The sequence below is a fragment of the Oncorhynchus kisutch genome, linkage group LG20, assembly GCF_002021735.2.
Source record: "Oncorhynchus kisutch isolate 150728-3 linkage group LG20, Okis_V2, whole genome shotgun sequence".
NCBI lineage: Eukaryota > Metazoa > Chordata > Actinopteri > Salmoniformes > Salmonidae > Oncorhynchus > Oncorhynchus kisutch.
In genome coordinates, this window is record NC_034193.2 from 43,620,521 (window position 1) to 43,648,416 (window position 27,896).

A 27,896-nucleotide genomic window follows, 5' to 3' on the forward strand; every position below is an offset into this window, starting at 1 on the left:
GTTTACCTTTTTATGTTGTGAAAGTGTTGATGATTGTCTATGTTGTTGCCTAGTAGTGAGCGTGTGTAAATCACCCATGGAAACAAGAAGAGGGCTTAGCTACTCACATGACTCGTGTAGGTCATTGCAGACATCTCTTTATCAACTATATTTTGTTTGCTTGAGAATCCTCCTGCCAAAAAGACGTGCACAGCCACTGAAGGTGTTCGAAGTAGCTGCTGCTCAAATTTTCAGATCATGTCATGAAAAAACAACCAATTTAAGAGACAATTCCACTATCTAAACCCATGTAACTCTTTATTATCTGTGTCCAACGGCTAAGTAACTGGTGCTGTAGCCTGCATCCATAAGAACCAACTTATGCTTGATCCAAAAATGTGGTCGGGGGCGTATGGATGGTGTAATGCAATTGAGAAGCCTCAAGAGGCAAGCAGTGGCCAAATTGCGCTCCGTACTGCACTTTGCGCCTCAAATTTCGTAACAATGAGTAGGGCTCCATATAGCTTCGCATTGACATGATTAGTTGATGGTAGGTGCGGGTATGAGGTCCTGTATAAATACAAACTCACTTGACAACTTATTTCAGAGCAGCTCTGAGATGCTTAGGGAAGCGCAAAAACTATGAATGCACTGACTTCTGCAGAGGCCATATCAAAGGCGCTGCATGGTCATTCTGACGTCTGCATTGGCAGTGCAGCACTACGGTCAGCATTTACCGGCTATGCAAGTCAGGGCATTCATACTTCTTGTGCTTTGCGGGGCAGCGTAGAGCTGTTGTGAAGGAAATTGTCAAGGAAGTGAGTTTGTGTTTATACAGGACCGCCCGCCCTCACCTACCATCAACCAATCATGTCAATGCAGAGCAAAATGGAGCCCTCTGCCTTGTTACAACAGTTAAACATTTGGCCACACCTTGTAGATTTTTTGTCTTCTGATCTAAACATATTTGAACTATAAATCAACAATAACTGAAAGCAGATTCTCATGATAAAAAAACCCTAAACAAGTAATAGTTTATTCTAAAATGCAGAGCAAGGCAGAATAGCCAAAGTGACCCCCAAAACGTTGCAAGAAGAATCGTAACAATACGCAGCACAGCGCAGATATATTGTTCTTGAACACACCTCAAACTGAGTCTGACAGCAAATATGGCGATGTCCATGAGGAGGGCATTACTGCCTCTGCATCGGATGAGATTCAGAAATGTTAAGGTATTATTTGAGAGAATATGGATTACATTAGCTATAAATTACACATAATTCATTGAAATGTTGACTGCTCAGCCTCAGAAAATGACACCGAAAAAAGCTGTAGGTTTATAATCAGCAGTGGCTAGCTAGCTAACCTAGCTAAACCCAGCAAGCAGATCTTTTTGGAAGGCAACTCTGACTAAGTTTAAAACCAGTTTAGCTACCTCGCTAGTTTATACTCATTAATCAATCACCGTAGCCAACCTAAAACGCGTGTAACTCAATAAGATGTCATAATTGCATTTAATAAATCAGTTTTCTTCGGTCTCTTTGACTAGCGTCATCTGATTTTTGTATTTATGTCCAAAACCAAGTTGTTTGTTAAACTAAATGCATAAAGAATGTGCCATCATATTATAATATTAACCATGCAATAATAACCAATTGATAATGATGTGCAATTCTCTTATTTCCATGAATTGCAAACCACATGAACAAAGTGTGCTATAACCTTTATGCATAGACTGGTACTCCATGATTTCTTATCTAATCCACCTGCTAATCAAATCAAATTTTATTTGTCACATACACATGGTTAGCAGTTGTTAATGCGAGTGTAGCGAAATGCTTGTGCTTCTAGTTCCGACAATGCAGTAATAACCAACAAGTAATCTAGCTAACAATTCCAAAACTACTACCTTATAGACACAAGTGTAAGGGGATAAAGAATATGTACATAAGGATATATGAATGAGTGATGGTACAGAGCGGCATAGGCAAGATACAGTAGATGGTATTGAGTACAGTATATACATATGAGATGAGTATGTAAACAAAGTGGCATAGTTAAAGTGGCTAGTGATACATGTATTACATAAATGCAGTAGATGATATAGAGTACAGTATATACGTATACATATGAGATGAATAATGTAGGGTATGTAAACATTATATTAGGTAGCATTGTTTAAAGTGGCTAGTGATATATTTTACATCATTTCCCATCAATTCCCATTATTAAAGTGGCTGGAGTTGAGTCAGTGTGTTGGCAGCAGCCACTCAATGTTAGTGGTGGCTGTTTAACAGTCTGATGGCCTTGAGATAGAAGCTGTTTTTCAGTCTCTCGGTCCCAGCTTTGATGCACCTGTACTGACCTCGCCTTCTGGATGATAGCGGGGTGAATAGGCAGTGGCTCGGGTAGTTGTTGTTCTTGATGATCTTTATGGCCTTCCTGTGACATCGGGTGGTGTAGGTGTCCTGGAGGGCAGGTAGTTTGCCTCCAGTGATGCGTTGTGCAGACCTCACTACCCTCTGGAGAGCCTTACGGTTGTGGGCGGAGCAGTTGCCGTACCTCTCGATTGTGCATCTGTAGAAGTTTGTGAGTGCTTTTGGTGACAAGCCAAATTTCTTCAGCCTCCTGAGGTTGAAGAGGCGCTGCTGCGCCTTCTTCACGATGCTGTCTGTGTGGGTGGACCAATTCAGTTTGTCTGTGATGTGTACGCCGAGGAACTTAAAACTTACTACCCTCTCCACTTTTCCCTCGTGCAGAATGCAGAGGCTTCGCTGGAGGTACGGTATCCCCTGCCCTTTGTTGTCCCGGTAAGGACCAAGAAGCGCTACTTCATTCCCCCCGCGGTGGGGATAAAAGGGAAGGCGGCAGTCTCGGCAGACCAGGAGGCCAAAGCCAGAGCGGCAGGTGTTGTCCTGAGGCAGGAGTACATGGAGAGAGCCATCAACATCGCCTGCACTGGTACAGACCTGTTTATGTGCATTCATACACTTTTCAAAATGTCAGACAGTCTGGCACTGCTGCTGATGACTGCATATCAGCGGTAGTGTAAGACTTATGAGCCATTTTGAGAATACATGTTGCAGACTTGTTCTAAAAGCAAGCTAGACCAGTACAGTATTAGCATATACATTATGGTCATGTTAAAGTTCCAACCTTCAGTTTGTTGTACACAGAATCAAAGTTAAGAGGGTTGCCACTGTTACAATGAAGCAAATAATATACAGAGTCACAATAACCAATATCTCTCTCCTTTCCACTACCACAGCGGGAGTGTTTGATCCCTATATCCCCCCAGAAGGTGATGCTCGTCTCTCCAGTCTGTCCAAAGAGGGTCTGAAACAGCGCACAGAGCAGATCAAACAGGGTGCTGCCTCCCAGCTAGCGTGAGACAGTCTTCCTGTGTCACACTTTAACATTGACCGCCGCCCCATTGTTTATCTTTTTGTAGGATATTGAGTGATCCTTATCTTTCACACACACTCAAATACTCCCAGATAGCAAAGACTGTCTGTCATGTACTCCTTAGATATTCTTACTCTCTGTTAGTATTAGACTTAGAATGAGTCCCTATTTGTCTCTTATATTGCATTAACGTCTTTGGCATTGAAACAAACCCGGTTACACTTTAAACAAAATCTTTGTAAAGGCTTTATAGTCCATTCATGAAAGCCTAATAAAGGGTTTATGAAGGCTTAAAAGTTGTAGTTCGTTTAAAGTGGGAACACCAAACCTTCTCTCCACTGCAGGATACGCAAGATCAAAGAGCATGACGCTGAGTTCACCACAAAGGCGTTCCCAGTGAAAGCTCAGGAGATCTTCGTTGACGCGCACAACGCTCTCACACAGTAAGAGATACACTCACTCTCATATGACCCAAATCAACGGCTCCCTATCCTGCTTACACTCTTGGCTACCAGGCAAAGATTATCTGTGAAAGGGGTGAGTGGTGTCCCCAGTTATGCCAGTGATGCATTTCTAATGGAAGTGAGATAGTGACTCACTGTGCTCATGATGGATATATTGCTTTCACTGATATAGCTTGCTGTGAAAGTCTGTTTAGGCTCATCTTGTTTGTAAATCTGAACTACCTGATTTGGCTTAGTTTTTCGGCTGGCTCATTAAGAAAATTCAACAGTAACTTGAAACAGTCTAACCAGGTCTTGTCTTGAAGTTGCCTAGGCTAGCTAGTGCTAGCCACCTTCTTTCGCCAATTAGCTTCAGCTGATTAGTGTGTGACCGTGGCGAAGTTGGTTTGACATTGGATAGCCTGGGGCTAGTTGGTGACCGTCAATAATTTATACAATGTAAATGGGACAATATTTTCATTTTGTGCATCTTTTAGTAGTCTCAATAAATGCTTTCAATATTTCTGTATCAATTTCTACAATGTATAGTTTGTCATTGAAATAAGGAGCTATTGACATTTAAAATATTGTCCCATGGACATTGCATTCAGAAAGTATTCAGACCCCTTGACTTTTTCCGCATTTTATTACGTTACAGCCTTATTCTAAAATTGATTATATACTCTTTTTTTTTTTTCAACAATCTACACACAATACCCCATAACTACAAAGCAGAAATACCTTATTCAGACCCTTTGCTATGAGACTCCTTTTGAGCTCCTGTGCATCCCGTTTCCATTGATCATCCTTGAGATGATTCTACAACTTGATTGGAGTCCACCTGTGGTAAATTCAATTGATTGGACATGGTTTGGAAAGGCACACACCTGTCTATATAAGGTCCCACAGTTGACATCAGAGCAAAAGCCAAGCCATGAGGTCAAAGGAATATTCTGTAGAGCTCCGAGACCTGATTGTGTCGAGGCACAGATCAGGGAATGGTACCAAAATATGTCTGCATCATTGAAGGTTCCCAAGAACACAGTGGACTGCATCATTCTTAAATGGAAGAAGTTTGGAACCACCAAGACTATTCCTAGAGCTGGCCTCCCAGCCAAACTGAGGAATCGGGGAGAAGGGTCTTGGTCAGGACCAAGAACCCGATGGTCACTGTGACAGAGCTCCAGAGTTCCTCTGGGGAGCTGGGAAAACCTTCCAGAAGGACAACCATCTCTGCAGCACTCCACCAACCAGGCCTTTATGGTAGGGTGGCCAGACGGAAGCCACTCCTCAGTAACAGGCACATGACAGCCTGCTTGGAGTTTGTCAAAAGGCACCTAAAGGACTGTCAAACCATGAGAAACAAGGACTCTCAGGTCTGATAAAATCAAGATTGAACTCGTTGGCACACACGTCACATCTGGAGGAACCCTGGCACCATCCCTACGGTGAAGCGTGGTGGCAGCATGCTGTGGATGTGCTTCAGCGGCAGGGACTGGGAGACTAGTCAAGATTGAGGGAAAGCTGAACAGAGGAAAGTACAGAGAGATCCTTGATGAAAACCTTCTCCAGAGCGCTCAGAACCTCAGACTAGGGCGAAGGTTAACCTTCCAAAAGGACAACGACCCTAAGCACACAGCCAAGACAGTTCAGGAGTGGCTTCGGGACAAGTCTCTGAATGTCCTTCAGTGACCCAGCCAGAGCCCAGACTTGAACCCGATCCAACATCTCTGGAGAGACCTGAAAATAGCTGTGCAGCGACGCTCCCCATCCAACCTGACAGAGCTTGAGAGGATCTGCAGAGAAGAATGGGGAAAAACTCCCCAAATACAGTTTTGCCAAGCTTGTAGCATCATACCCAAGAAGACTCAAGGGTGTAATCACTGCCAAAGGTGCTTCAACAAAGTACTGAGTAAAAGGTCTGAATACTTATGTAAATGTGATATTTCAGGTTTTTATTTTGAATAAATCTACAAAAATGTCTAAACCTGTTTTTTCTTTCTCATTATGGGGTATTATGTGGAGATTGATGGGGGGAAAATGCATTTAATCCATTTTAGAATAAGGCTGCAACGTAACAAAATGTGGAAAAAGTCAAGGGGGCTGAATACTTTCCGAATGCACTGTACAGTGTGTATTTTACCGATGGTCCCTAACTAGCCCCATAGGTATATCAAATGTTTTTTTTAAATGACCATGGGCATTAAAATCTGGTCGTGTGCAGCTGCGCTCCAAATCGATGATTACTTTTTGGGTGCTGCCAGCTTTTGGCATGTGGGCAGGTTTGAAATAAACACAACCCAAGGAAAACTGTTACAGTCCCATTCATTCAATGACATACCATTTTTGCTATCTCGTAAATCTCCGTTTTGGTCGAGACTTACTTGATGACCAAAATGATCCTATTTACACTTTGTAGTAAATTTTGACACCAAAATAAATGTTTTTGCCATCGATGCCACAGGTCGCTATCAAAACAAGAAGTGGATTTTTAAGTGTATCACCCTTCTTCTGTCTGTGTGTTTTCAGGTTTAACAAGGAGAAACTTCACTCCCTTGTGACAGAAAGATGTTACCCTGTAAGTTCTCTCCTTCAGGCAGTTATTGTCACCATCACCAGTACACTTGCTTAACTGTTATTGTTTATACAATACACAGGCTATTTATTTCACCATGTATATTTATTCTCAGTTCTATTTGCACATACAATCCCAGTGTTATCATGTCATGAAAATTGCTGCTGCTTCAAATAGTGTGTGTGTGGTTGCACTTTAGGGTTGTGCAGTATATAGATTGTCATACCGTTTCTGTACCGTACTGGGGTATGCGGTGTTACCAGAAGTGTACACATGACGCTCTGTTTTTAAATGCTCAAAACAATTTAGGCAACAGGGCTCTTGATCCTGGAGGGAGTTGAATGTCTCTGCTGTAAGCAAGAAGCTTGATCTTGATGATATCTAGCCAGTTAGCAAACCAAATGCATAGCTGCAGCCCTGACTTGGATATAATTTCTTTGACATTTCTTAGTTATAAGTAGTGGGCTAGCACATACCGACCTCACATGGGCCCAAGCCTATTGTACTTAATTTTACGGTACAGAATTAACCAGGTATTTTACAAAGAAATAGTATGATCAAATGTTAATTATACTTGTAACCTATGTTATAACCTACAAGTTACTTGTTGTGTTTTGTCTTTGGGATGCTCTTTTAGCTTAGATGGCATTAGCTCACTGTCTGTCCATCCTGTGCAGGAGATGGTGAGGGGGAACCGCTACAAGACGCTGCGGTGGCATTTCGTGGAGTCCCTGGAGCCGCCCAAGGTGGTGCACGCCCGCTGCCCAGACATGGTCAGCAAAGGCAACTTGTATGGGCAGGTTACGGTGCGCATGCACTCCAGACAGGTGAGACAGACAGTCGCAAACACACGGTCTGTCACTCTGAAAATGGTTGTCGTCATGTTGGAATACTGTCACGACGAGCCTTTAAACAAGTATATAACACACAGGTTGGGTACTATGGAATCCCACATTTTGAAACGTTAAAAGGAGACAATGGCTCTATGCTTAGCTTTAGCTATAAGGGTCTGCATTTATTTATAGACTCAAACATTCACATTGCATTAGCATAGTAGTAATGAGTGAACCAATTACTAATGTGAACCAATTTAGTAATGAGTGAACCAATTCTCTCTTAACTCATTCTCTTTTCTCCTCCTCCCCCCCCCCCCCTACCTTTTCCTGCCCCCTGAATCTGTCCCACTCTTGTGGCTGAATGTAACCACTCTGTTTACATCATCGTTTCACCATTATCCTCTGTAAGGGGATACCTTGTTGTTACCTTGTGTTACCTTGTTGTGTTACCTGAATTAACATCATTCCTAAATGGTTAACTTGTGTGTTCTGGTGGTTAGACCCTGGCTGTCTACGACCGCTTCGGCAGACTGATGATGGGGAGCGAAGAGGAGCCCAGGGATGTGCTGGAGTACCTGGTTCTGGAGAGGCACCTCGTCAACCCATACGGCATGTGGAGGTTACATGGCAAGATAGTACCAGCCTGGGCCCCAGTGAAGGAACCCATCGTCAAGGTGACCTTTCATAGGAGTCTATAGCAAGTTTACTGATTTTTAAAGGGGCATGTCACAAATGAATGTGGTTAAAAAGTGGTGATGTGCCCCTTTAACACTGTTTACCAAAGGGTTGATTAGAAAATAATTAGATGACTAAATGAAATTCCTGAATACATTTTCAGTTCATTACTTGAACGGATTTTAAATGATTTTTAATGTACTGAATCTCTGTTATTTACCATCTGTGTTTTGTCTCAGACAGTTTTAGGACTGGCCTTAGATTTCTCAGTAACTTGTATGGTACACAAAAGCGAATGAGAGCCCATTTGTCTGTGGTTGTAATTTCTGCTCACTGGCTTTTATTTCTTCTGTTTCAGACTGTTATGATCCCTGGCCCGGAGCTCAAGCCAGGCGAGGAATTTGAAGAGCTCAACTATGAAGTGCCCAAGCCTAAGGCTGTGCAGTGGCACAAATAGACCACAGTTGGGAGCTGTAATTCTGGGCCAACACATACGTTCTCATTTAGTTTCAGAAACCATGAAGCTACATTTAGTTTTCTGCCTTTTTTATATAAAAATACACTGTTTGTTACACCTTACACTTGTATATCTCAAACACTTCAAATAATCCACATTGTCCAGATCTGTAGAGATTGTATGGTTTATTTCAATGGTGAATATATTACTTTTAAAAAATACAAAAATAAAATGTCCCCTCTTTTTTTTCATACCTTTTTGGATTTCAGTGAATGTACATTTATATCAGGATAATCTGTACTTTTCCTCAGCAATACATACAAAAATAACTGAAATCAACAGAAATACTTTTCAACATGCATACAAAAAGGATGCATTGTGTAATGATGATGGTATTAGATTCTATTTAACAAAAAGACATAGCACACCCATTCAAAAAACACCTTACATGCATCAAAAGACAACACTCACAAAACGAAGTTGGTCCATTGCGGATAACACGAGGCAAAGCATGAAGACGATCTCACCACTGCACAAAATTTTCATTTTCACTGAATGAGGAGATATATGGATGGATGGATACATTTGGTAAATAAAGCATGGAAATTGTAAATAAATCAATGACAAGGGCCTTATGAACAGTTTTAGTGGGACTATACTGAGGTGCAGTTGTTTTAAGGGCAACTGTTTCCAAGTTGAGTTGTATGCTTAAAAAAAAAAGAATGTAAAAAAAGTTTTGGTCGTGCATCCTTCAAATGCACACACGTATTTTTAAATATGTACTTATTATTCCACTAATAAAATTGCTATTGTAAATTATTCAAAATAACAGATATATAGCTCAATCAGTATTGAATTAGAACGATTTTAAGTTCTCTGTTAAAGTTCAATGTATTATATTATTAATATTAGCACTGTGCCTGTGGGGACGTGATCATGTTGTTGATCTACAGGACTGACATTAAATTTGATGTCCTTGTAGCCACGACTGTCTAATTGACACAATTGACTTTGAAAAAGCACAGATTTATATTACAGCTGGAAAGCTGTCCTTAAAGTGTTTGGAATGTGTTTATAGCAGGCAACAAAAAGGACATGCATCACCACCATTGTAATCAGTGATTTACAAAAATGCTGGATGTGCTTCCCAGTTAAGCTGAAGGAGCTGGTCTAGTGTAGATTATTTCCCCGTGTGTCTATAAGGAGTTATCGCCAGCTTCGTAAGGCTCGGGCTGTTATTTTTTTAAACGCGTTGTCAACCTTTTTCAGCCATGGCGATGGGGTTTTAAATGTGTGATTACAGAAGAGCGCATTGTCACTTATAAACACACAAAGAGACACAGAAAACAATATTCATTATCTAAAATTGGGTCAAAGTGGAAAGAAGAAAAGGGACTGCATCCGGATACTTTCTCTGATTGAGAACCTGGGGGGGGGGGCGGGATGTACCTCTGGTGGGCAGAGCATTTGCAGATCCTGGCCCAGGGGTGTATTGCTTGTGGAGCAGTGACTTTCTGGGGAGTGTTATGGATGGACAGTCCAGGGCGCCTTTGCTACATTCAGGTGTGCAGAGGTCATGTCCAATTCATTACCCCCCCTGCTATAGGACATCTTTGCACAGTGAATCAGGTGTAACCACCCACTGAGAAATTCTTGTTCCAGCCAGTAACTGACAGGCCTGGCATTTACAAGTCGGATGGGAAGACGAAGGCTTCTGCAGCACTTTCGGCATCGTCTTCCTCCTCTTCCTCTTCAGGAATGTTTTCAGGATCCCATGTAAAAATGTCAGAGTTATTGTCGTGTTCTGTGATGGATGAGGGGGATGATGGTGGTTTGGTCTCTTCCATCTCCCAAGGGCACATAGCATCACGCCAAGCCAGGGGCACGTTAGCTTTGGCTGCCTCTGCCCCCTGCGTGCTGCCGGCTGCAGGTTCTGCAGCGTCACCCTGTTCCATAGAGAGTGCACCCTGGGTCTCTGTGACGTCCTCTCTGCCACTGGCAAGGATAGTTTCCCCTTTCTCTGCAGACTTTGCTGGTTCATCAGTTTCCAATGAGCAAACGTCTTCTCTGACACTTTCTTGCTTTTTTATCTTCTCTGGTTCTATAGGATCCCTGGTCTCCCATGGACAAATGTCTGCCTTGGTGCTGTCCTGTATTTGAGTATTTTCTGACTCTTCAGCTGGACCAGTTTCCCATTCACAAACATCTGCCCGAACACTGTCTTGCTTTTTCATCTTTTCTGGTTCTTCGGTGACATCAGTTTCCCAAGGACAAATATTAACTCGAACACTGTCTCGTCTTTTCTCTTTTTGTGTTTCCTTGGAGATATCTGCTTCAGTACTGTCTTGTCCATTTGTCTTGTCAGTCTCTCCAGGTTCCCAAGGACAAACATCAACTTTGACACCATCTTTCTCCTCTGTCTTTTTTGGCTCCTCAGTTTCACATGGACCAACATCCGTTTGAGTGCCATCTCGTCTTTTTGTCTTGTCTGGCTCATCATTTGCCCCAGTTTCCCAAGGACAAACATCTGCTAGAAGGCTGTCTTGTCTTTTAGTCTTTCCTGTTTCTATGGAGACAATAGCCTGACTGCTGTCTTGCTGCTCTGTTTTCTCTGGTTTCTCAGTCTCCCAAGGACAAATATTTACTCGGATGCTGTCAGTCTTTTTTGGATCAGCTTGAGTTCTGCCTTGAGTTTCCCAAGGACAAACATTTGTACAAGGGCTGTCTTTTCCATCTGTCTTTTCTTGGTCACCAATGTCCCATGGACAAATGTCTGTTTTTGCCACAGTGGTCTCCTGGGAAAATGATCTTTTGGTGATGTTTATGGTTATGGGTGGCATTGTACTCTCCTCTTCCCAAGGACAAAGTACTGTCAAATCTTTCTGTGGGTCAGAGAATTCCCATGGACATGCTTTTGCTAAGGGGACACTTAGTTTTTCAGATGCAGATTTAGCTTGCTCTGTGCTTTTTTTTTGTACATCTTGTTTCCCCATGCTTGCCGTGTCTGTTGGTTCCCAAGGACAGACATTCTCCCGTTCACCGTCTTGGGATTTTGGTGTCTCTTCAGATTCCCATGGACAGACATTGGCATGTATTGTCTCCTGACATTTTGGTGGCGCATTACGTAATCCCTTGTCCTCCTGTGGATTAACATTTTCATAAATAATCGGCACCTTTACTTTTTCAGGGAAGGATTCCCCCACATCCCAAGGGCAGACATCAACCCGTACACTCTTTTGGGGTTTCAGGCCGTGAGAAATCTGTGGGGTTTCATCAGTTTCCCAAGGACATACATCTGTTGCTTTCTTGTTCAGACCCTCTGGTTTCTTCTCAGACTGTTTGGACGCTGAGGTAATTGGGATGGCGGAAACATCAGCTTCCCAAGGGCATACATCTCCCCGGACACTCTCCTGTCTTTTAAATACTCCTTCTGATTCCCAAGGACATACACTGACACGTGCAGGCGCCTTTGGATCCTCCTCTGGTTCCTCCACATCCCACGGGCAGATGTCTGCTGTGGTGCTCTGTTGTCTCTGTGGGGCCTGCTGGGAGGAAGCAGGAACATCCCATGGGCAAATATCTGATTGGGCAACACTCAGCGCAGGCCTAATTTGGCTACCTCTTCTGTGAGTGGAAGGAGTCTTAGCTGTGCTATGTGCAGTGTTTTCCCTTGAGATGAACACGTTTTCATACACACTGTCCTTTTGCATGTCCTCTGAGTCCCAGGGATAGACAGTGGACTGTACAACCACTATTCTCCTAGGACTTCTTTCAGAGGAATCAATTGAGGACAGTCTGATTGCAGCCTGTTTCACGAGGACAGGTTTCACATCTCCTGTTGTCATACTTCTTTTTTGCTGTGTCCTCTTGTCTATGCTTGAAACACCACATTTCTTCTCCAAGTTTGAAACACTTCGTGATTTTGATTCTGCGCTTGAAGTGCTTGGAGTTTTTAATTTTAATGCTGCGATGACGGCGATGGCGGCAACACTCCCCTGGGTCTTTCGTGATATTGAGTCCTGTTTCTTTACCGTATCTTCTGCTGTCTCCTTTTTGGCCTTTTCCTTGATGCTTGCATCCACAGATCCTACGAAAGATTTGACAGAGAGCCATTTCTGGGTGGAAGTGCGGAAGGAGAAGACCCGCGTGTCGTTTGCGGCCTTTGGGGACCCAGGTACACTAGTGGAGATGGGAGCCTGGGGTCTCGGGGACTCGCAATCTGCCTCTCCCCCTTGTGAATCCCCAGCAGGACTTTCTGCGGGGTTAGGAACTGGTAAATGGTCCCAGGGGCAAATATGTTTCAGTATTGGTGATGATATACTCTCTGGGCTCTGTGGTTCTTCCTCGGAGGGAGCAAAGGTAACGTGTGGCTGGTTCTTATTGGCAGGGCGTTCCTCCGCCAGCTCCCAGGGACACACTTCGGCTTTGTCATAAGACTGGGATTGCACAAGGGCACTTGAGGTCTGGTCCTTGATAGCGATATCCTGTTGGGACTGCCTTTGCTCGCCTGGAGTATTTCTGCCTACCCGGTAGGTGTCTTCCAGACTGTGGGCTTTACTGGACGCTAAACTCAGTGACTTGTGTAGCTTTGTAGGTCCAGGAAGCAGGAGATTGTTATCGACTGTAAGGTTTTGGGCACTGGCCGACTTACAGACCAATGGTGCAATATCCAGCGAGTCTGTCTCAGAGCGCTGTGAGCATCTCTTAGCTAGATTCGCCCTTAACATGGTGTCGTGCAAAGAGGGGTCTTTATCGGTTACATAGTCATAGTCACTTTGAGATTTACGCAGCACCGGTGAAGGCTGCTTTACTGGTTCATCTTTGTAATTTACGCTAAAAGTATCTGGCGCTCTCTTACAGGACTCAGAGTGCGTAACATCCCTGCTGCCCAGGTTGACCTCTTTGCCGTCGCGGCTGCACTGTCGGCTCATGGACTCTGGGATCTCAGTGATACGCTTTATAATGGACCGGCCCAGCCCGCGCCGAGAGATGCGCTTCTTCTGCAGGTGGGGGTTGTTTGCTGTCATCTTCTTGGTCTTGTGGACCTCCAATTGACCATACAATTTCTTCAGCTCATCCTGGTGCAGGTGAAAAGGAAGAGAGAAGGAAGGATAAAGGGAATTAGGGAGGGTATTGGTATGAGTGAGCAGAGGAGGGAAAACCATTGGGAACAGTAAGTTGGGGAAGAGTTATTGTTAAGGACAAGGAGAGCAAGTTTAGGGAGAAGAGAAGGGGCAGGCGGAGGAGAAAACAGGTCAGGTCTATGCCAGGCCACATATTGTGAAATACACACAGGGCTTTTTATGTCTAAGTTTATAATGAAAAGTCGAATTGGTTTTAAATTAGTATAAAGTAATCCTACAAATGGTTATAACAGTAATTCAATGTTTATAATTGTTTTATTTTACTAAGGATTAAATTCTATTGAATCATTTCTTCCCATCTTGGCCTAGACAGTGCCTGAATAGAAATGGTCACTTAGTAAGGGTCCAGGGCAGAAAGGGAGTTTACCCGAATGTCATCGGGGTCCAAGCTGTGGTCACTCCAAACTGCTGAGGTAAAACTGCTGTTGAGGTACGAGCCGGATCGCCGCAAGTCCACCTCATCCTCATACACCTCCTCTGCAATCTCCTCTCTCCCCGCCCTTGACACATGGAGGAACTAGAGAATATACACAGAGAGAGTAGTTATTATGTGTCAGAGACAGGTTTATACTTACATTGCTTGTGGAAGAAAATTGCCATGTACCTTGGGTATGAAGAGCAGGGCAAGTGTCACAGTGATAGTGACGTGCGTATGGGTGAAGAACAGCAACAGCATCCAGTCAGGATGCAGAGAGGGCATGACAAACCTAAGGAAAATATAAAACAGGAAGACATGTTATATGTCCCTATACAATATGCGTTTCTCGTGGTGAATAAGCATGTTTTATCCAATGATGTATATAAACCCTGGATTGCTGATGCTATGTATTGGCCAATCAGAGGTTTTGAAGCCACCGGTCAGCCATATTGGCACTCCCCAGAAGAAGCAGTCCTCCATAGGAATTAAATGTTTCAAGGACAAAATTACATGAATTTAGGTCTTTTTTGTTGTAGTGGGAACAGTAACAGAACTTTACAAAATTATAATTTATTAAGGAACATGTTATTGAATTATTTTATTTTTTAAATGTTTAGCTCACATAATATAATTGAAAGTATGCATTGTGTCTGTAATAAAATAAACGTATTGTACAAAAGACATGAATAAATACATTTCTACAGCTTTCAAAATATTTTTCACAACGGTGGGGGAGTGCCAAGATGGAGGTGCAGTGGCTTCAAAACAGCGCCCCCTGTAACTCATCTAGTGTAGGCCTATATACTATAAATCATTGGCTTTATCCCGGTTTACTGCCTCTGTTTAGAGCCGAGGATCATGTACGCTGGTTACCGTAGCAGGTGGAACATGGAGGATAGCAGCAGCTCGTTGTGTATGGCGATACCTATGTAGCGAGGCTCGTGGAAGGCTGAGGGCACTGGCTTCACAGCACTGCACAGTAAACTGCCCCAGCACAGAAACATCAGCTCGGCTGAGTCAGACAAAGAGACAGGCATAACGTTTATACTCTTCTCATACACAAGTAGTGTCAGGCAGTAATGTGTTATTTTGTCTGGGTTGTTGAGCTCAAAATCATGTTTGTAAATTGATTTTTACCTCTGACCTCAATCAGGAATGTGATTTGTAGCCAGACAGAAAAAGCCAAATTGATAACAGTAACATTCACTGGATTTTTAGTTTTGGTCAATAGGTCTACACAAGAATGCCCGTGTGCTGGAGTTTATCTTTTCAATATAGATTATTTTCTCTGTATCACCTGGAAAACAACAACAACCCTCTTTTTCAATTAGATTTATCCACTCACCCACGGCCATCATGTAGTCCCAGCGGTCTAGGTCACAGAGGCTGAAGCCCTGACCATCCGACGTGTTCGTTATGATCAGTAACGGAACATTACGGTCACGGTTCTGTAGAACGCCCGCGGTCCACGCACACAGGAACCAGCTGACGGTCACAACCATGACTCCCAACAACCTCAGCAGGTGTATGCTGGACATGTAGGGCACTCTCTGGGCTGTGCGTGACAGGAACACCTTGAGAACCCTGTATGTGTGGGAAGTTGACTTGATGTTACTCGTTCCTCGGAGATAAAACATACACAGACACTTTTTTGACACATTTTGAATTAAATTACAGCATACAAACTGATCTGAATTCAGAGAAAGAGCTCACAACATATTGATCGACCTGACTATAGAGAGGGGATACCCGTGCGGTGATACTGACGATACGTGAAATGTAGTAGTGAGAGAGTGCGGTAGTACAGACCTATATATCTTCAGTGTTATCGTTCCATAGACGATGGCAAAGCCTAGAAGTCGCACCCAGCGAAGCAGGATGCATCGGAAGGTGCTGGGCTTGAAGTACAGGATGAAAACCTGAGGGGGAGAGATAGAGAGAGAGGCATTAGCAGATGATCGATCACGCAAAATCACTCCCTGTGAGCTTAGTTTACCTTGTCTTTGTAGTTACAGGACCATAATTGATTAGAATGTGTTTAAATAGAACATTTCTACCTTCCTCAGTGGAGAGACACATTATGCACTTAGTAATCACAACTGTACACAACAGTACAGAACGTGTACATAAATGCACAGTGTACAGGACTGTGTGTGTACATGAGTGGATTTGTATGTGTGCTCTAGGTCGGTGACCGAGGCAACAGTAGATCAAATGGCTGGAGGGCTAAAGGGGGCGTTGTGTGACCCCCCCAGGTGATGCCCTACAGAGATGAGAGAGTCAGTCCCTCGGTTGCCCTTTTGTCTGGGCCAACGCTCCACAGTTACAGCAGACTGAAAGGAATTTCACCTTTGTGTCGGCCTTTTAGCATCTGAATATGTGTTTCTTTAGTGCATCTGTGATACCGTAGTGAGGTGGGAACACAGCAAAGCTCCTCCGTTTTGAACGGAGGAAGGGAACACATTTGTGTATATCGCACATATGTAACTCAACCTTGTGTTCTAGCGAGCGAAGTAATATGATCACATGCCCCCATCATTTACCATTGGCTTGAACGGGATACTTTGATCAAAGATTCAGGGTAGATACACGTGTGAGTGAGTTGTGCAAATGTCAAGACTCCCGGCGAAGTCGGTCCCTCTCCTTGTTCGGGCGACGTTTGGCGGTCGACGTCACCGGTCTTCTAGCCATCGCCGCTCCACCTTTCATTTTCCATTTGTTTTGGCGTGTTTTTCCGCACACCTGGTTACATCCCCTCATTACTCTATGTGTAGATTATCCTCTGTTCCCCCCATGTCTGAGTGTGGTTTTGTTCGTTCGTTACGTGCGTGACGCTACAGGCTGGTTTTGCGCCGGGTATTGTTGTAACCCGTGGTTTTGTTATTTTGTACCTATTTGTGTGATTTGTGCGCTATCGTTTTTTCCTTGGGCCGGAGTGTTGTGACACAGTTGCGTCTGGCTGTTTTCCTCTGCCTGATTAAAGTGTGCCTGTTCACTCATCTCTGCTCTCCTACACCTGACTTCCTTCGACCAGTTGCGCACACTCTGACAGCAACGACTACTTAATTGGGATAATGAATCACACAAGTGATTGATAACCTATTGCCGGCCATCGAGTAAAGCAGAGTTATGCAACGAATACATTGGCTACTTCCCAAATGGCACCCTATTCCCTATATAGTGCGCTACTTTTGACCAGGGTCTATACGGGTGCCTTTGGGTTGCAACCTTCCCCCTCCCCACCACCAATCTAAATCCTCCATTACGATATAATCCCCAACCCAACGCAGTGATCTGAAAAGAGCGCTCTTATCTCCACACTCACTCACTCGCTCATATATTATCTCACTCACCGGGAAGTACAGGAGCAGAGAGCCAAACAGGATGGTCTCCAAAAGCAAGAGACCCGATGCCCGAATCCTCTATACGGGGAGGTGAGATAGACAGAGGGAAGGGGGAAAGGTGAGATGGAGGGAGGGTAGAGAGGAGGGATGGATGTGGGGGAGGGAAGGGGTGAGGGAGGGCAGAGAAGAGGGAAGGTAGAGGTCAATGGCGAGAAGGATGCAGTTGATGAGGGTGGAGAGAGAAGGGGTGGATGAGGGAGAGAGAGGTGGAAATGGAGATTGAAAGTGAGGGGAGGGGGGGGGGGAGAGAGGAATTGAGGAAACGTGATTGGTTCAGTATGATGTGCTTATCTTACAGTGCTTTGATTTCCGATGTCTCTGTGGACCATTGCTGCTCCACGTTTAACCATTTAACTCTACAAGTGTTGATGTATGCAGAGACTAGGTCCGTGGAGCACTATCTTAGAGAGGAAGAATGGCCAGGGGGAGGTACAATTATACTAATGCCCCTGCTGTAATGCGATGATACATGAAGATATACAGGTAACTGACAAAATAAAGGAAACACTTGAGCAAATGAGGGGTACAAGTACATTACCGTTCAACAGTTTGGGGTCAGTTAGAAATGTCCTTGTTTTTTTTAATAAAAGCACTTTTTTTGTCCATTAAAATAACATCAAATTGATCAGAAATACAGTAAATAAGTTGTTAATGTTGTAAATGACTATTGTAGCTCGAAATGGCTGATTTTTAATGGAATATCTACATAGGCGTACAGAGGCCCATTATCAGCAACCATCACTCCTGTGTTCCAATGGCACGTTGAGCTAGCTAATCCACGTTTATCATTATAAAAGGCTAATTGATCATTAGAAAACCCTTTTGCAATTATGTTAGCACGGCTGAAAAGCAATAAAACAGGCCTTCTTTAGACTAGTTGAGTATCTGGAGCATCAGCATTTGTGGGTTCGATTACAGGCTCAAAATGGTCAGAAACAAATAACTTTCTTCTGAAACTCGTCAGCCTATTCTTGTTCTGAAAAATGAAGGCTATTCCATGTAAGAAATTGCCAAGAAACTGAAGATCTCGTACAACGCTGTGTACCACTCCCTTCACAGAACAGAGAAAACTAGTTCTAACCAGAATAGAAAGAGGAGTGGGAGGCCCCGGTGCACAACTGAGCAAGAGGACAAGCACATTAGAGTGTCTAGTTTGAGAAACAGACGCCTCACAGGTCCTGGCAGCTTCATTAAGGCTAATCTGATCAATTTGATGTTATTTTAATGGACAAAAAAATGTGATTTTATTTCAAAAACAAGGACATTTCTAAGTGACCCCAAACTTTTAAATGGTAGTGTATATTGAAAGCAGGTGCTTCCATACAGGTGTGGTTTCTGAGTTAATTAAGCAATGCTTTTTAAAAAAACGTCCCATTCCATCATGCTTGTATAAAATGCCCAGTTGCCCATTAGTTTGGCTACCATGGTGAGAAGAGACATCAGTGACTTTGAAAGAGGGGGATCAAAGGAGTATAGGGGGTTTAAGCGTGTGTGTGTGTGTGTGTGTGTGTCTCAGTCACCAGATCTCAACCCAATTGAACACTTATGGGAGATTCTGGCACGGCGCCTGAGACAGACTTTTCCATCAACAAAACACCAAATTATGGAATTTCTCGTGGAAGAATGGCGTCGCATCCTTCCAACAGAGTTCCAGACACTTGTAGAAGCGATGCCAAGGTGCATTGAAGCTGATGTGGCTCATGGTGGCCCAACGCCCTATTAAGACACTTTATGTTGGTGTTTCCTTAATTTGGCACCTACCTGTATGTTGGCCTTACTGTATCTGATATTGGATAAATGTATTCATTCGTAAACTGTCACATTAGAACATGGCTTAAGATATTCAATTCATGTTGACACTCAGGGCTCATATTCAGAAGAATTCTTAGAGTAGTGCTGATATAGAATCAATTTGGCCTTACAGATCGTGGTGAATAATATTATATGGACAGGGCGGACCTGATCCTAGATCAGTTTTTTTTAATTCAAGCTCAGAGCCCTGAGTTAGGTATTTCCACATTTCTTATCTAAAGTGACAACGACTATGATGAGTAATGACAGAAGACGTCAAGATGACTAGATTAGCTATGATAGAGCCACAGAGCAGAGTTTCAGCATATGCTATATACAAGGAAGCAATATTCTAGCACTGACAGTGTTTCAAAAGAATGAGGAAACAACTTAATTGTTACTTTTAGCAGAGCTTCATATCAATTTCCTTCTAATTATCGACTCAAGTAGCACTGCGAATAAACATTGAAACTTGAAGACTAGTGAGATCTTCATGATGAAACCGAACAGTTAACCATCAATGATGGCTTGTTGTAGAAGTTGCCCCTAACCACAGATCTAGAATCATATTTCTCTACCATTAACCTTAACTGTTAGAGTTACTCCAGAGGTGTATTGATTAGGCACCACATGGAGGAAAACATAATGCAACAGCGAGGGACTACCTTAACTTGTCCAACAAGAAGCACTCATTTAAATGTTCCATTGCGATACATTTTGCTCCAGTGTACCCTAATGAATATGACCCTCTCACCCACTAGAACTCACTCACCCTGCTGCATCTGAACTGGTAGGCCGCCAGCATGCTGATGAACACCAGCAGCATGAAGAAGCCCTGGACGGCCAGCACCCCGGCTCTGAGGAACCAGTCCTCCTCTACCCAACAGGGAGAGCCGTCCTCGCAGCGCCTGCAGCCCGGCCAACAGGGGAGACAGATGGGCAGGGCCGGGTAACACACGCCACCCCCCTCCCCACCGCTGCCGTTCAGGGCACCACCTTCTGTATTAGACACACACGGGGATAGAAACAAAGACAGCTGGACAGTGACGACAATTAATCTTTAAGTATTGTCTTAGAGCTGTTTTTGGCTTACAAGTCAAAAGATTACATCACCTTGACCAGGGTCTTATATAAAGTAAAGTTCTTAGACAAACATTGAATAGAAGTGTTCTTGATTATTTGAATGCATCCCAAATGGCACCCATTTCCCTACAGGGTGCACTACCCTGTGGACTCCGGTCAAAAGTAGTGTACTATAAAGGGAATAGGGTGCCATTTGGGATGCAGCCTGTGTGTCTACTTTACCGTCCATTGGGGGGCTGTAGTATCCCTCTTTGCAGCGACAGCAGTACTGGCCCAATCTGAATCCCTGGCCTGTGATTGGCTCACACTGGAAGGTAGTAAAAGCAGTGGGGATTAAAGTTCACATCACAGTACAAGGACAAGGGTAGTTTGGGTTTTGCTCAATCATTGTCCCTGATTGATACCAAGGATGAATAGGGTCCTTGAGGTGTCGAGTTTGACATGTCTGTATTAGGAGGACTTTATCATTATTGCAATATCCCCACTCCACACCTGAAAGGGGAGCTCCTAGAGGAATAAAAAACAATTCAATTGCAAGTAATAGTTTTTCTTTGGCATATCTGCAATGTTTCCATCTGTAAACAGCTGTGGATGTCAGAAAAAACAATGCAACCAAGGCATCATTATCTGCTGCTGCTGTAATATCTGCATTTCTGTGTAAAAATGGCCAAAAAAACACTGTTCTCTTGTTATGATAAATAGGGCTTTATTGGTATGAATTGTTACAGTTAGGTGACTGTATTTGCCTATGCCTGATTGGTCTGACATGCTTGGCTGTTCTCGAGTTAGTGGAGATGGAGTGTGTTCCACATGTTCTCTCAGCCAGCCTGGTGTTAGTTTCTCCACCATGATGGTTCCCAGCACAGCTGCACTCAGTCAAGGAAACACCCATTTGGACGTTCGCCTCTCGCCTCCGTGTTAATCTAAGTTAAAACCTAAATGAATATGTAATGCTTCGCTACCAAGAGCATTATCCCTTTTATACCAGTGAAATCCCATATGCACACACACGTAGGACGACACACACACACACACACACACACGTAGGAAGACACACACACACACGTAGAAAGACACACACACACACACACACACACACAAACACGTAGGAAGACACACACACGTAGGAAGACACACACACACACACGTAGGAAGACACACACACACGTAGGGAGACACACACACACACGTCTACCCTCAAGTACATGTGCAATCCCACATCAGGTATTGACAGACCTAATTGCTTGTTTAAAGTAGCAACGGTCATCTAAATTGTTAAAAGGTTTTAAAACTATTATAATAAACGCAACAGTTGGACAATGGATGAAGATACTCCAAACGTTTTGAGTTTGGATAATTCGTGAGATATTGACTGAATTAGAGTTCAGGGATTTTGGTGGGAATTCAGGTATTCCATTTTATTGTCAAATTTCACTTTTCTTTCTTAGAATGCACTCATTCATATACATTTACTTATTGTATCAGGTATTTTGTATTATTATATGTACCTAATTTGCATAAATACACCAGACGTATTTGCAGATATGAATAAATTACCACAAAGGGGAGGAACAGGGCTGCAACCACCAGACTCTTGCTCTGTCAACCCTACCTGCACTGCCCTCCTCATTAATTACTGTTGTTGTCACGTTCTCTTGCATAATTCAACACGTGTGATAATAGCAGGATACCCTTAGATTAAAAATAAACACGCTTGGCTCTAGATTACACCTACAGTATCTAAACATACTTTACATTGTTGGCGAGATCAGACATAATATCACTATAATTCGAGTCTTCATTTTCCGAAGTTGGTTTCACTTCAGCGCATCTAATTTGTAAACATGTCAACTGTATTAAATTATTACTTTTTTCAATTCCACAAAAAATTAACACCCATCAAAAGAAGGTTATTTTTCTTCTCTTTCTTGTGATGGAAGCGTCGAGACGGTGTGTTAAATCCCTGACGAAGCTTTAGCGTTCATATAGATTCAACAGAAAGACAATGTATCCCATTGAGCCCATGACAGCCATTGCCGGGGTGTGTTTGACAGGTCAGGACAAACATTTCCACGGTCGTAACATTAACGAGGAAAAAACGACAGGCACAAGCAAGAGTATGAAAGAGTCGGGGGATTCAAATGAAAGGTATCACTCCAGCGAGAAATAAGTGACAAGTGGATTTTCACCCCTCAAACACGGGAAATAGATGCCTGAAAAAGACAAATCCGCGGGGTAAACGCGTTTCTACTTAAAGGGTTAAATATTTGTATGTTCCATGGATTTAACTGAACTCAGGCATGAAGGCAATTTAATTCTGAGATGGAGATGGCATACATAGCAAGTAATTAATAAGTCAGCCGGTTGGTAAACATAGCATGGACCTGCACTTTAAAGCCTCATGATGTACATATCAAGCTCACTCCAGAGGCGTATTTGCTCTATGGCTTGACTCTTACTGTCTATCTAATATGGTTCATTGTATGTTTTTTTATTGCGTTATGACATTTTGATTTGAGAGAGGTGTTTTTTATTTTTCTTAGTTGACTGTTATATGGATTTACAATTGACTTGGTGAGTCATTTGTATGTAACACACATATATACACACACACACGTCTACCCTCAAGTACATGTGCAATCACAAGTGAAAGTGAAAGACATCTGTTTGCCTTTTGAAAAAAACTGATAAAGGTATCAAATCACTTGATTTAAGTGTAGCTAGATCATATAGATTAAATACAATATTACATTTTTTTTTAAATTGGTTTTAATGCAAGTCATCTCTTCCCCTTTTAAAAGAGGCCTTAGCCTGCAATTAAACATGAATCAATGAACTCCTTTTGTAGGAAATTAAATCATCTCTAATAAAACATCCCATTCTACCTGGAAATCAATCTCTCTCTTGTTCCACCTCTGACCTGTCTCTGGATGTTCCATGAGGGGACAGGATGAGACTAGAGAGGGGATGATGCTGATGAGATTGGGATATGGGCGTGCTCCTGTGTTCTGTTTCTGCCTGTCAGATGAGTGATGGGTGCATGGGGATTGGGGAAGGGTTGTCGTTCATGGCTGGATTATCATCTTAATCCTGCAGATCATCCCTCCGCCACCCAGCACAGCTATCTTTAAACAGAAGGGCGGGATGAGAGGGAGAGGATTGTGTCGGAAAGGACAGATGATGATCAAACAAGAGAAGGGGAATAAATTGGAGGTGAAGGTAAAGGAGGAGCAGAGGAGGACAACTATGAATGGATGAGGGGTTGAGTGGAGGATAAAAATGTAAATGAAGTAACACGCGAAGGATGGAGCTGGAGAGAGAGTAACGCTATTTAAAGCGGTTAGGGTTGACGAATGCATTTATATGAATCATATGATGTCACAATACCCACTACTACTCCTTAAATACTGCCTATATGGTGACTTACAAAAGTATATAGGTTAGGGTTTGGAGTATTGTAGCTTATTTTACTCAACTCCACCATTTACGATGGAGTTGCGCGGTGACTAGTGTGGATGGCTCAAAAACAGCAGATTTTAGACCCCAAAGAATAGCCCGCAATTACACAAGACATTGTTCTGTGTAACTGTGGGCTATTCTTTGAGTGATTTATTTATTTATATTTTATTTTCTCCCTTTTTCTCCCCAATTTCATGGTATCCAATTGTTTTAGTAGCTACTATCTGGTCTCATCGCTACAACTCCCGTACGGGATCGGGAGAGACGAAGGTTGAAGGTCATGCATCCTCCGATACACAACCTAACCAAGCCCCACTGCTTCTTAACACAGCGCGCATCCAACCCGGAAGCCAGCCGCACCAATGTGTCGGAGGAAACACAGTGCACCTGGCAACCTTGGTTGGCGATGAGACAATATATCCCTACCGGCCAAACCCTCCCTAACCCGGACGATGCTAGGCCAATTGTGCGTCGCCCCACGGACCTCCCGGTCACGGCCGGTTACGACAGAGCCTGGGCTCGGACCAATGGTCTCTGGTGGCACAGCTGCTTCGGGTGATTTAATCAGCAGTTTTGAATCAAATCAAATCAACATTTTATGTGACGTCGGAGCTCCAGTACCCTCAACTCCAATGTAAATCGTGGAGTTGTTTAGCCAGTTAGGGGGTTTTGCTGTCTCTTGTGACAGAGTAGCTGGACAGCCCACTCAAGGTTTGGTTCTAGGAGATTTAGGGCTCAATTCAATCAGATCCGCTTTAGCAGACATCCGCATAGCTGTTGTTTTGGCATTATCGGGGGTGGAAGTGCGTTAGAGCGGTCAAATCCACAAGTGGCTCCTGGCATTATATCTACAGCAGACATTGCCATTGGGTGCATGGAGTTGCATTAAGATAATTCCAGTGCAGCCCTGTTTACAAGTTCCAACACTGGAATGTGAGCTCTACACCTCGATTAGGCTGATAGAAATCCTCATTATTTTGTTGAATGACTTTCAATTTGAACGTAATTATGTATATGTAGCCTACACTTTCTCGTTCTCAACTTCTAATGAAGGGGTTTCACCAACGACGAATTCAGCTGGAGAAGTTGTGGCCCCATTCATTTTCACCGAGGGCATGCAGAGAAACGGGCGGGGAGGGTGAGAATGTGAGCGGCGAGAACCCTGCTAGCAGAGCGGTAGAAAAAAGTTGAGCTCTGCTCTACTTTATAAAGACTTCAATCAAAGCGAAGCATTGGAGCAAAGCATTGTCAAGAGAAGGTGTGGCCTTTGGTCAAAACCCACTGTAATGCGGATGGGAGGGGTGTGGCTTTGTGGCAATGATTAAGAGCAGCTGCTCACCGATTTGACAGCTCCAACGCTGTCACTGGCTAACACTTGATCTGATTGAATCTAGGCCTTGGTCAGAGACAAGAGGTTCTGTAACTCTTCAACAACAGTTTGAGGTTCCAGTTACTGTTTTTCCAGGGCTTAAATGTTTTGAGAGTCTCTTTACCTCCATGGTGGTGCGGTTGCACTGGTGTGTGTTGGCAAACCAAGCGTCCCCCGTGGCACACTGGTTCACATCAAAGCCCTGTACGTTTACATCCACACGGATTACACCCCTGGCACAAGAGCGCGCGCACACACACACACACACACACACACACACACACACACACACACACACACACACACACACACACACAAAGAGACACATCCATTTCAGTAAAAGAGAATATCCTGGAAACTAACTGGGCACAAACAAATAGCAAATAGCAACATAAACAACAGGACCTTTTATGGGAACAAATATATTATTATTGTAATTGAATCATCCGTATTCAACTCTATCGCCTGGAGCTTGACATTTTCTCTAGATCAACCTCTTTGGCCTTTAAAAGGGCCTTACTTTGAAATGTCAGATCGTATCCAGCAATGGGTAATTCAATCATATCTGCTATTTCAAATGCTTATCAAAGTATCTCCAGTGTGGCTCTCTGGTTACTACTATAGGCCCTAGTACTGCTGGGGCCAGATATTTTTAGAGCCAGGCACGAAACGTGAATTATAGCCTACTGGGGGTAGGAGTAGTGGGTTGGAGCCATCATAGGTTTAGTACCATCATCAAGGACTATCTACCTCAAATGAGGTCATCAGTATGAGACAGAGAGAGACATGGGTTTGTCCAAATGGCAGCCTATTCCCTATGTCGTGTGCTACTTTTGACCAGGGCCCTCGCCCAACTTGCCCTGGTCAAAAGTAGTGCACTATATAGGGAATAGGGTGACACTTGGTCAAAACCTATATAAGCAATAGAGTGCCATTTTAGACGCAGCCAGGGCCCTGACTGACCTGAACTCAGGGCTGAGGTCGGGCTTCAGGCCGTAGAAGGAAGTGGATAGGGTGAGCAGCCAGCCCGGCAGGAATTGTCCGTCCTCACACTCTAGGAATGGCCCTTTGGCCCAGCGCACCCCGCTGCGATTGGTCACGTAGCTATCGCCCTGCCCCCATTTGGGCGTGTCCAGGGTGCTGAGGTCATTGAGGAGGACTCTTTTAGATAGGGCTGAGGTGGGCTGGTTTGAGGAGGCGGGAAACTTGAAACTGCTGAACCAGGTGTCGTCGGGTGCGGGGGCCGGGAGGTGCAGACTTTCCCATTGGCTAGAGAGGTCCTGGAGGAGGATGTTCTGGTACCTGGGGGGGGCAGGGTTCCGGGAGGCGCGGAGCACGAGCTGGGGTGCGGTGGAGGCTGGGTCGGCGTCAAAGGTGAGGAGGGCCTGCCGGATGAGGGGGTCGGCCTCCAGAAGGGCGCGCACCATGGCGTGGTACCACTCCATGTCCTCTCGCACACTGCTCTCTCGCAGGTCGCTGGCCTGGAGGATCATGTTGAGGAAGTTGGCCGTGTTGGCCAGGGCGTCCATGGACGGTCGGAGGGGGCCATAGAACCCCCGCGGCAGGGGGCCGTTCTGACCCGTGAGACTGTACGCCCGGTCGCACTCCACTATCTCCAAGATGGAGTCATCCCCGCTGTAGAGAAAGACCTCTGCCGGCGTCCAGTCCTCCTCTGGGGCTTCCGAGGGGGTCGTGACCGACCCTGAGGGATCAGGGCTGTAGGGGGCGCCCGACTCCCCTGTAGCGCTCACAACAGATGACGTTGGGTCCTCTGACTCGGCTGTAGTCCCCAATTCAGAAACTATGCTAACCTGTGCTGAAAGAAGTGGTGTGAGCAGCAACAAGAGGAGCCAAACAGGGCCCATTCTCAAATCCACTCCCGTTGGGGGGGCCATATACTAATACCCCCCTCTTTTATAATCTCTAGTCGTGACCTTTTTCAAAATCATCAAATAAATGTCACATTTTGGCCGAGGCTTGGAAAGCCTCATAAGCCTCTTCTCTCATCTCTCTTTACGTCTCTTCTTCTCTCCAGTCGTAGTCATACAGGCTGAGGTGCTCCAGCAGGTGCCTACTGTAACGACAAGGGGGAGTCGATCATCTGTAGCACTGTCTCAGACACACAACACACCGTGCTCATTTGTGCCTCATAATCACACACTCCTCACACACACAAACACAAACACAAACACACACACACGGATAAAAATCATACTCTCTACCTCCGATGGGAACTGGGGGAATCCAACTTGGGTTCCTGGTTAATCCTGCATGTCGGTGGGAGGGAGAGGGAATTGTTGGGAAAATCCAGTGGCGTTCCCGCTCAATCCCACTACCATTCCCATCATGTCCGCAGTCAATCTGCCTGTCACTCCCATGTTTGTATTCCCGTTTCCCGACGACGAGTCCCCGGTGAGAGCAGAAGCAGAGCAGTGAGAGACAAAACCAACCGAGATTAGAGAGAGAGAGAGAGAGGTGCGCCACACTCCCAGCCCGAAACAAGCGCTAGCGTGTACGACAGGAGGAGGCAGAGAGGGAGGAGGGGAGTGAGGGAACAGCCCAATATTGAGGGTCTGAGGCAAGGTGGGGCGGAGAGAGAGAGCAGGTGTAGTAGTGTGTGGAAGGAGAAAGAAAAAGAGCGGCTTTCCTCTGTGTCTCTCTCTCTTCTGCACTCCTCCTTCTGTCTGCCTGTTACATTCTCGCTCCACAGTTCCTCTGTAAAACATCTCTCACTCTCACTGTCCACTCTCTCTCTCGCTCTCTCTTTCTGACTGACGGTGATTACCCCTGCTCCTCAACCTCTACCCCCTCTCTCTCTTTCTGTGATTCCCCCTCAGTATGCTGCTGGAGATGCTAAT

At 44.3% G+C, this 27,896-nt stretch overlaps 2 protein-coding genes across 2 annotated transcripts; one reads left to right on the forward strand and one right to left on the reverse strand.

Moving 5' to 3' along the window:
• The first annotated feature begins 920 nt into the window (after nucleotides 1–920).
• mrpl45 (mitochondrial ribosomal protein L45) lies at nucleotides 921–8,623 on the forward strand. The gene is made up of 8 exons (XM_020454188.2): nucleotides 921–1,211; nucleotides 2,739–2,940; nucleotides 3,248–3,365; nucleotides 3,729–3,827; nucleotides 6,357–6,405; nucleotides 7,080–7,229; nucleotides 7,739–7,912; nucleotides 8,272–8,623. The coding sequence occupies exons 1-8, from the start codon at nucleotides 1,149–1,151 to the stop codon at nucleotides 8,368–8,370; spliced, it is 954 nt and encodes a 317-aa protein (XP_020309777.1). The 5' UTR covers nucleotides 921–1,148; the 3' UTR covers nucleotides 8,371–8,623.
• gpr179 (G protein-coupled receptor 179) lies at nucleotides 8,593–27,568 on the reverse strand. Its single transcript, XM_031799809.1, has 12 exons — nucleotides 27,261–27,568; nucleotides 26,002–27,112; nucleotides 25,163–25,271; nucleotides 20,433–20,517; nucleotides 19,900–20,126; nucleotides 17,286–17,354; nucleotides 15,742–15,851; nucleotides 15,278–15,516; nucleotides 14,806–14,944; nucleotides 14,119–14,221; nucleotides 13,882–14,031; nucleotides 8,593–13,448 (listed from the first exon to the last, which is right to left on the reverse strand). The coding sequence occupies exons 2-12, from the start codon at nucleotides 26,931–26,933 to the stop codon at nucleotides 10,056–10,058; spliced, it is 5,556 nt and encodes a 1,851-aa protein (XP_031655669.1). The 5' UTR covers nucleotides 26,934–27,112; nucleotides 27,261–27,568; the 3' UTR covers nucleotides 8,593–10,055.
• Nucleotides 27,569–27,896: the final 328 nt, after the last annotated feature.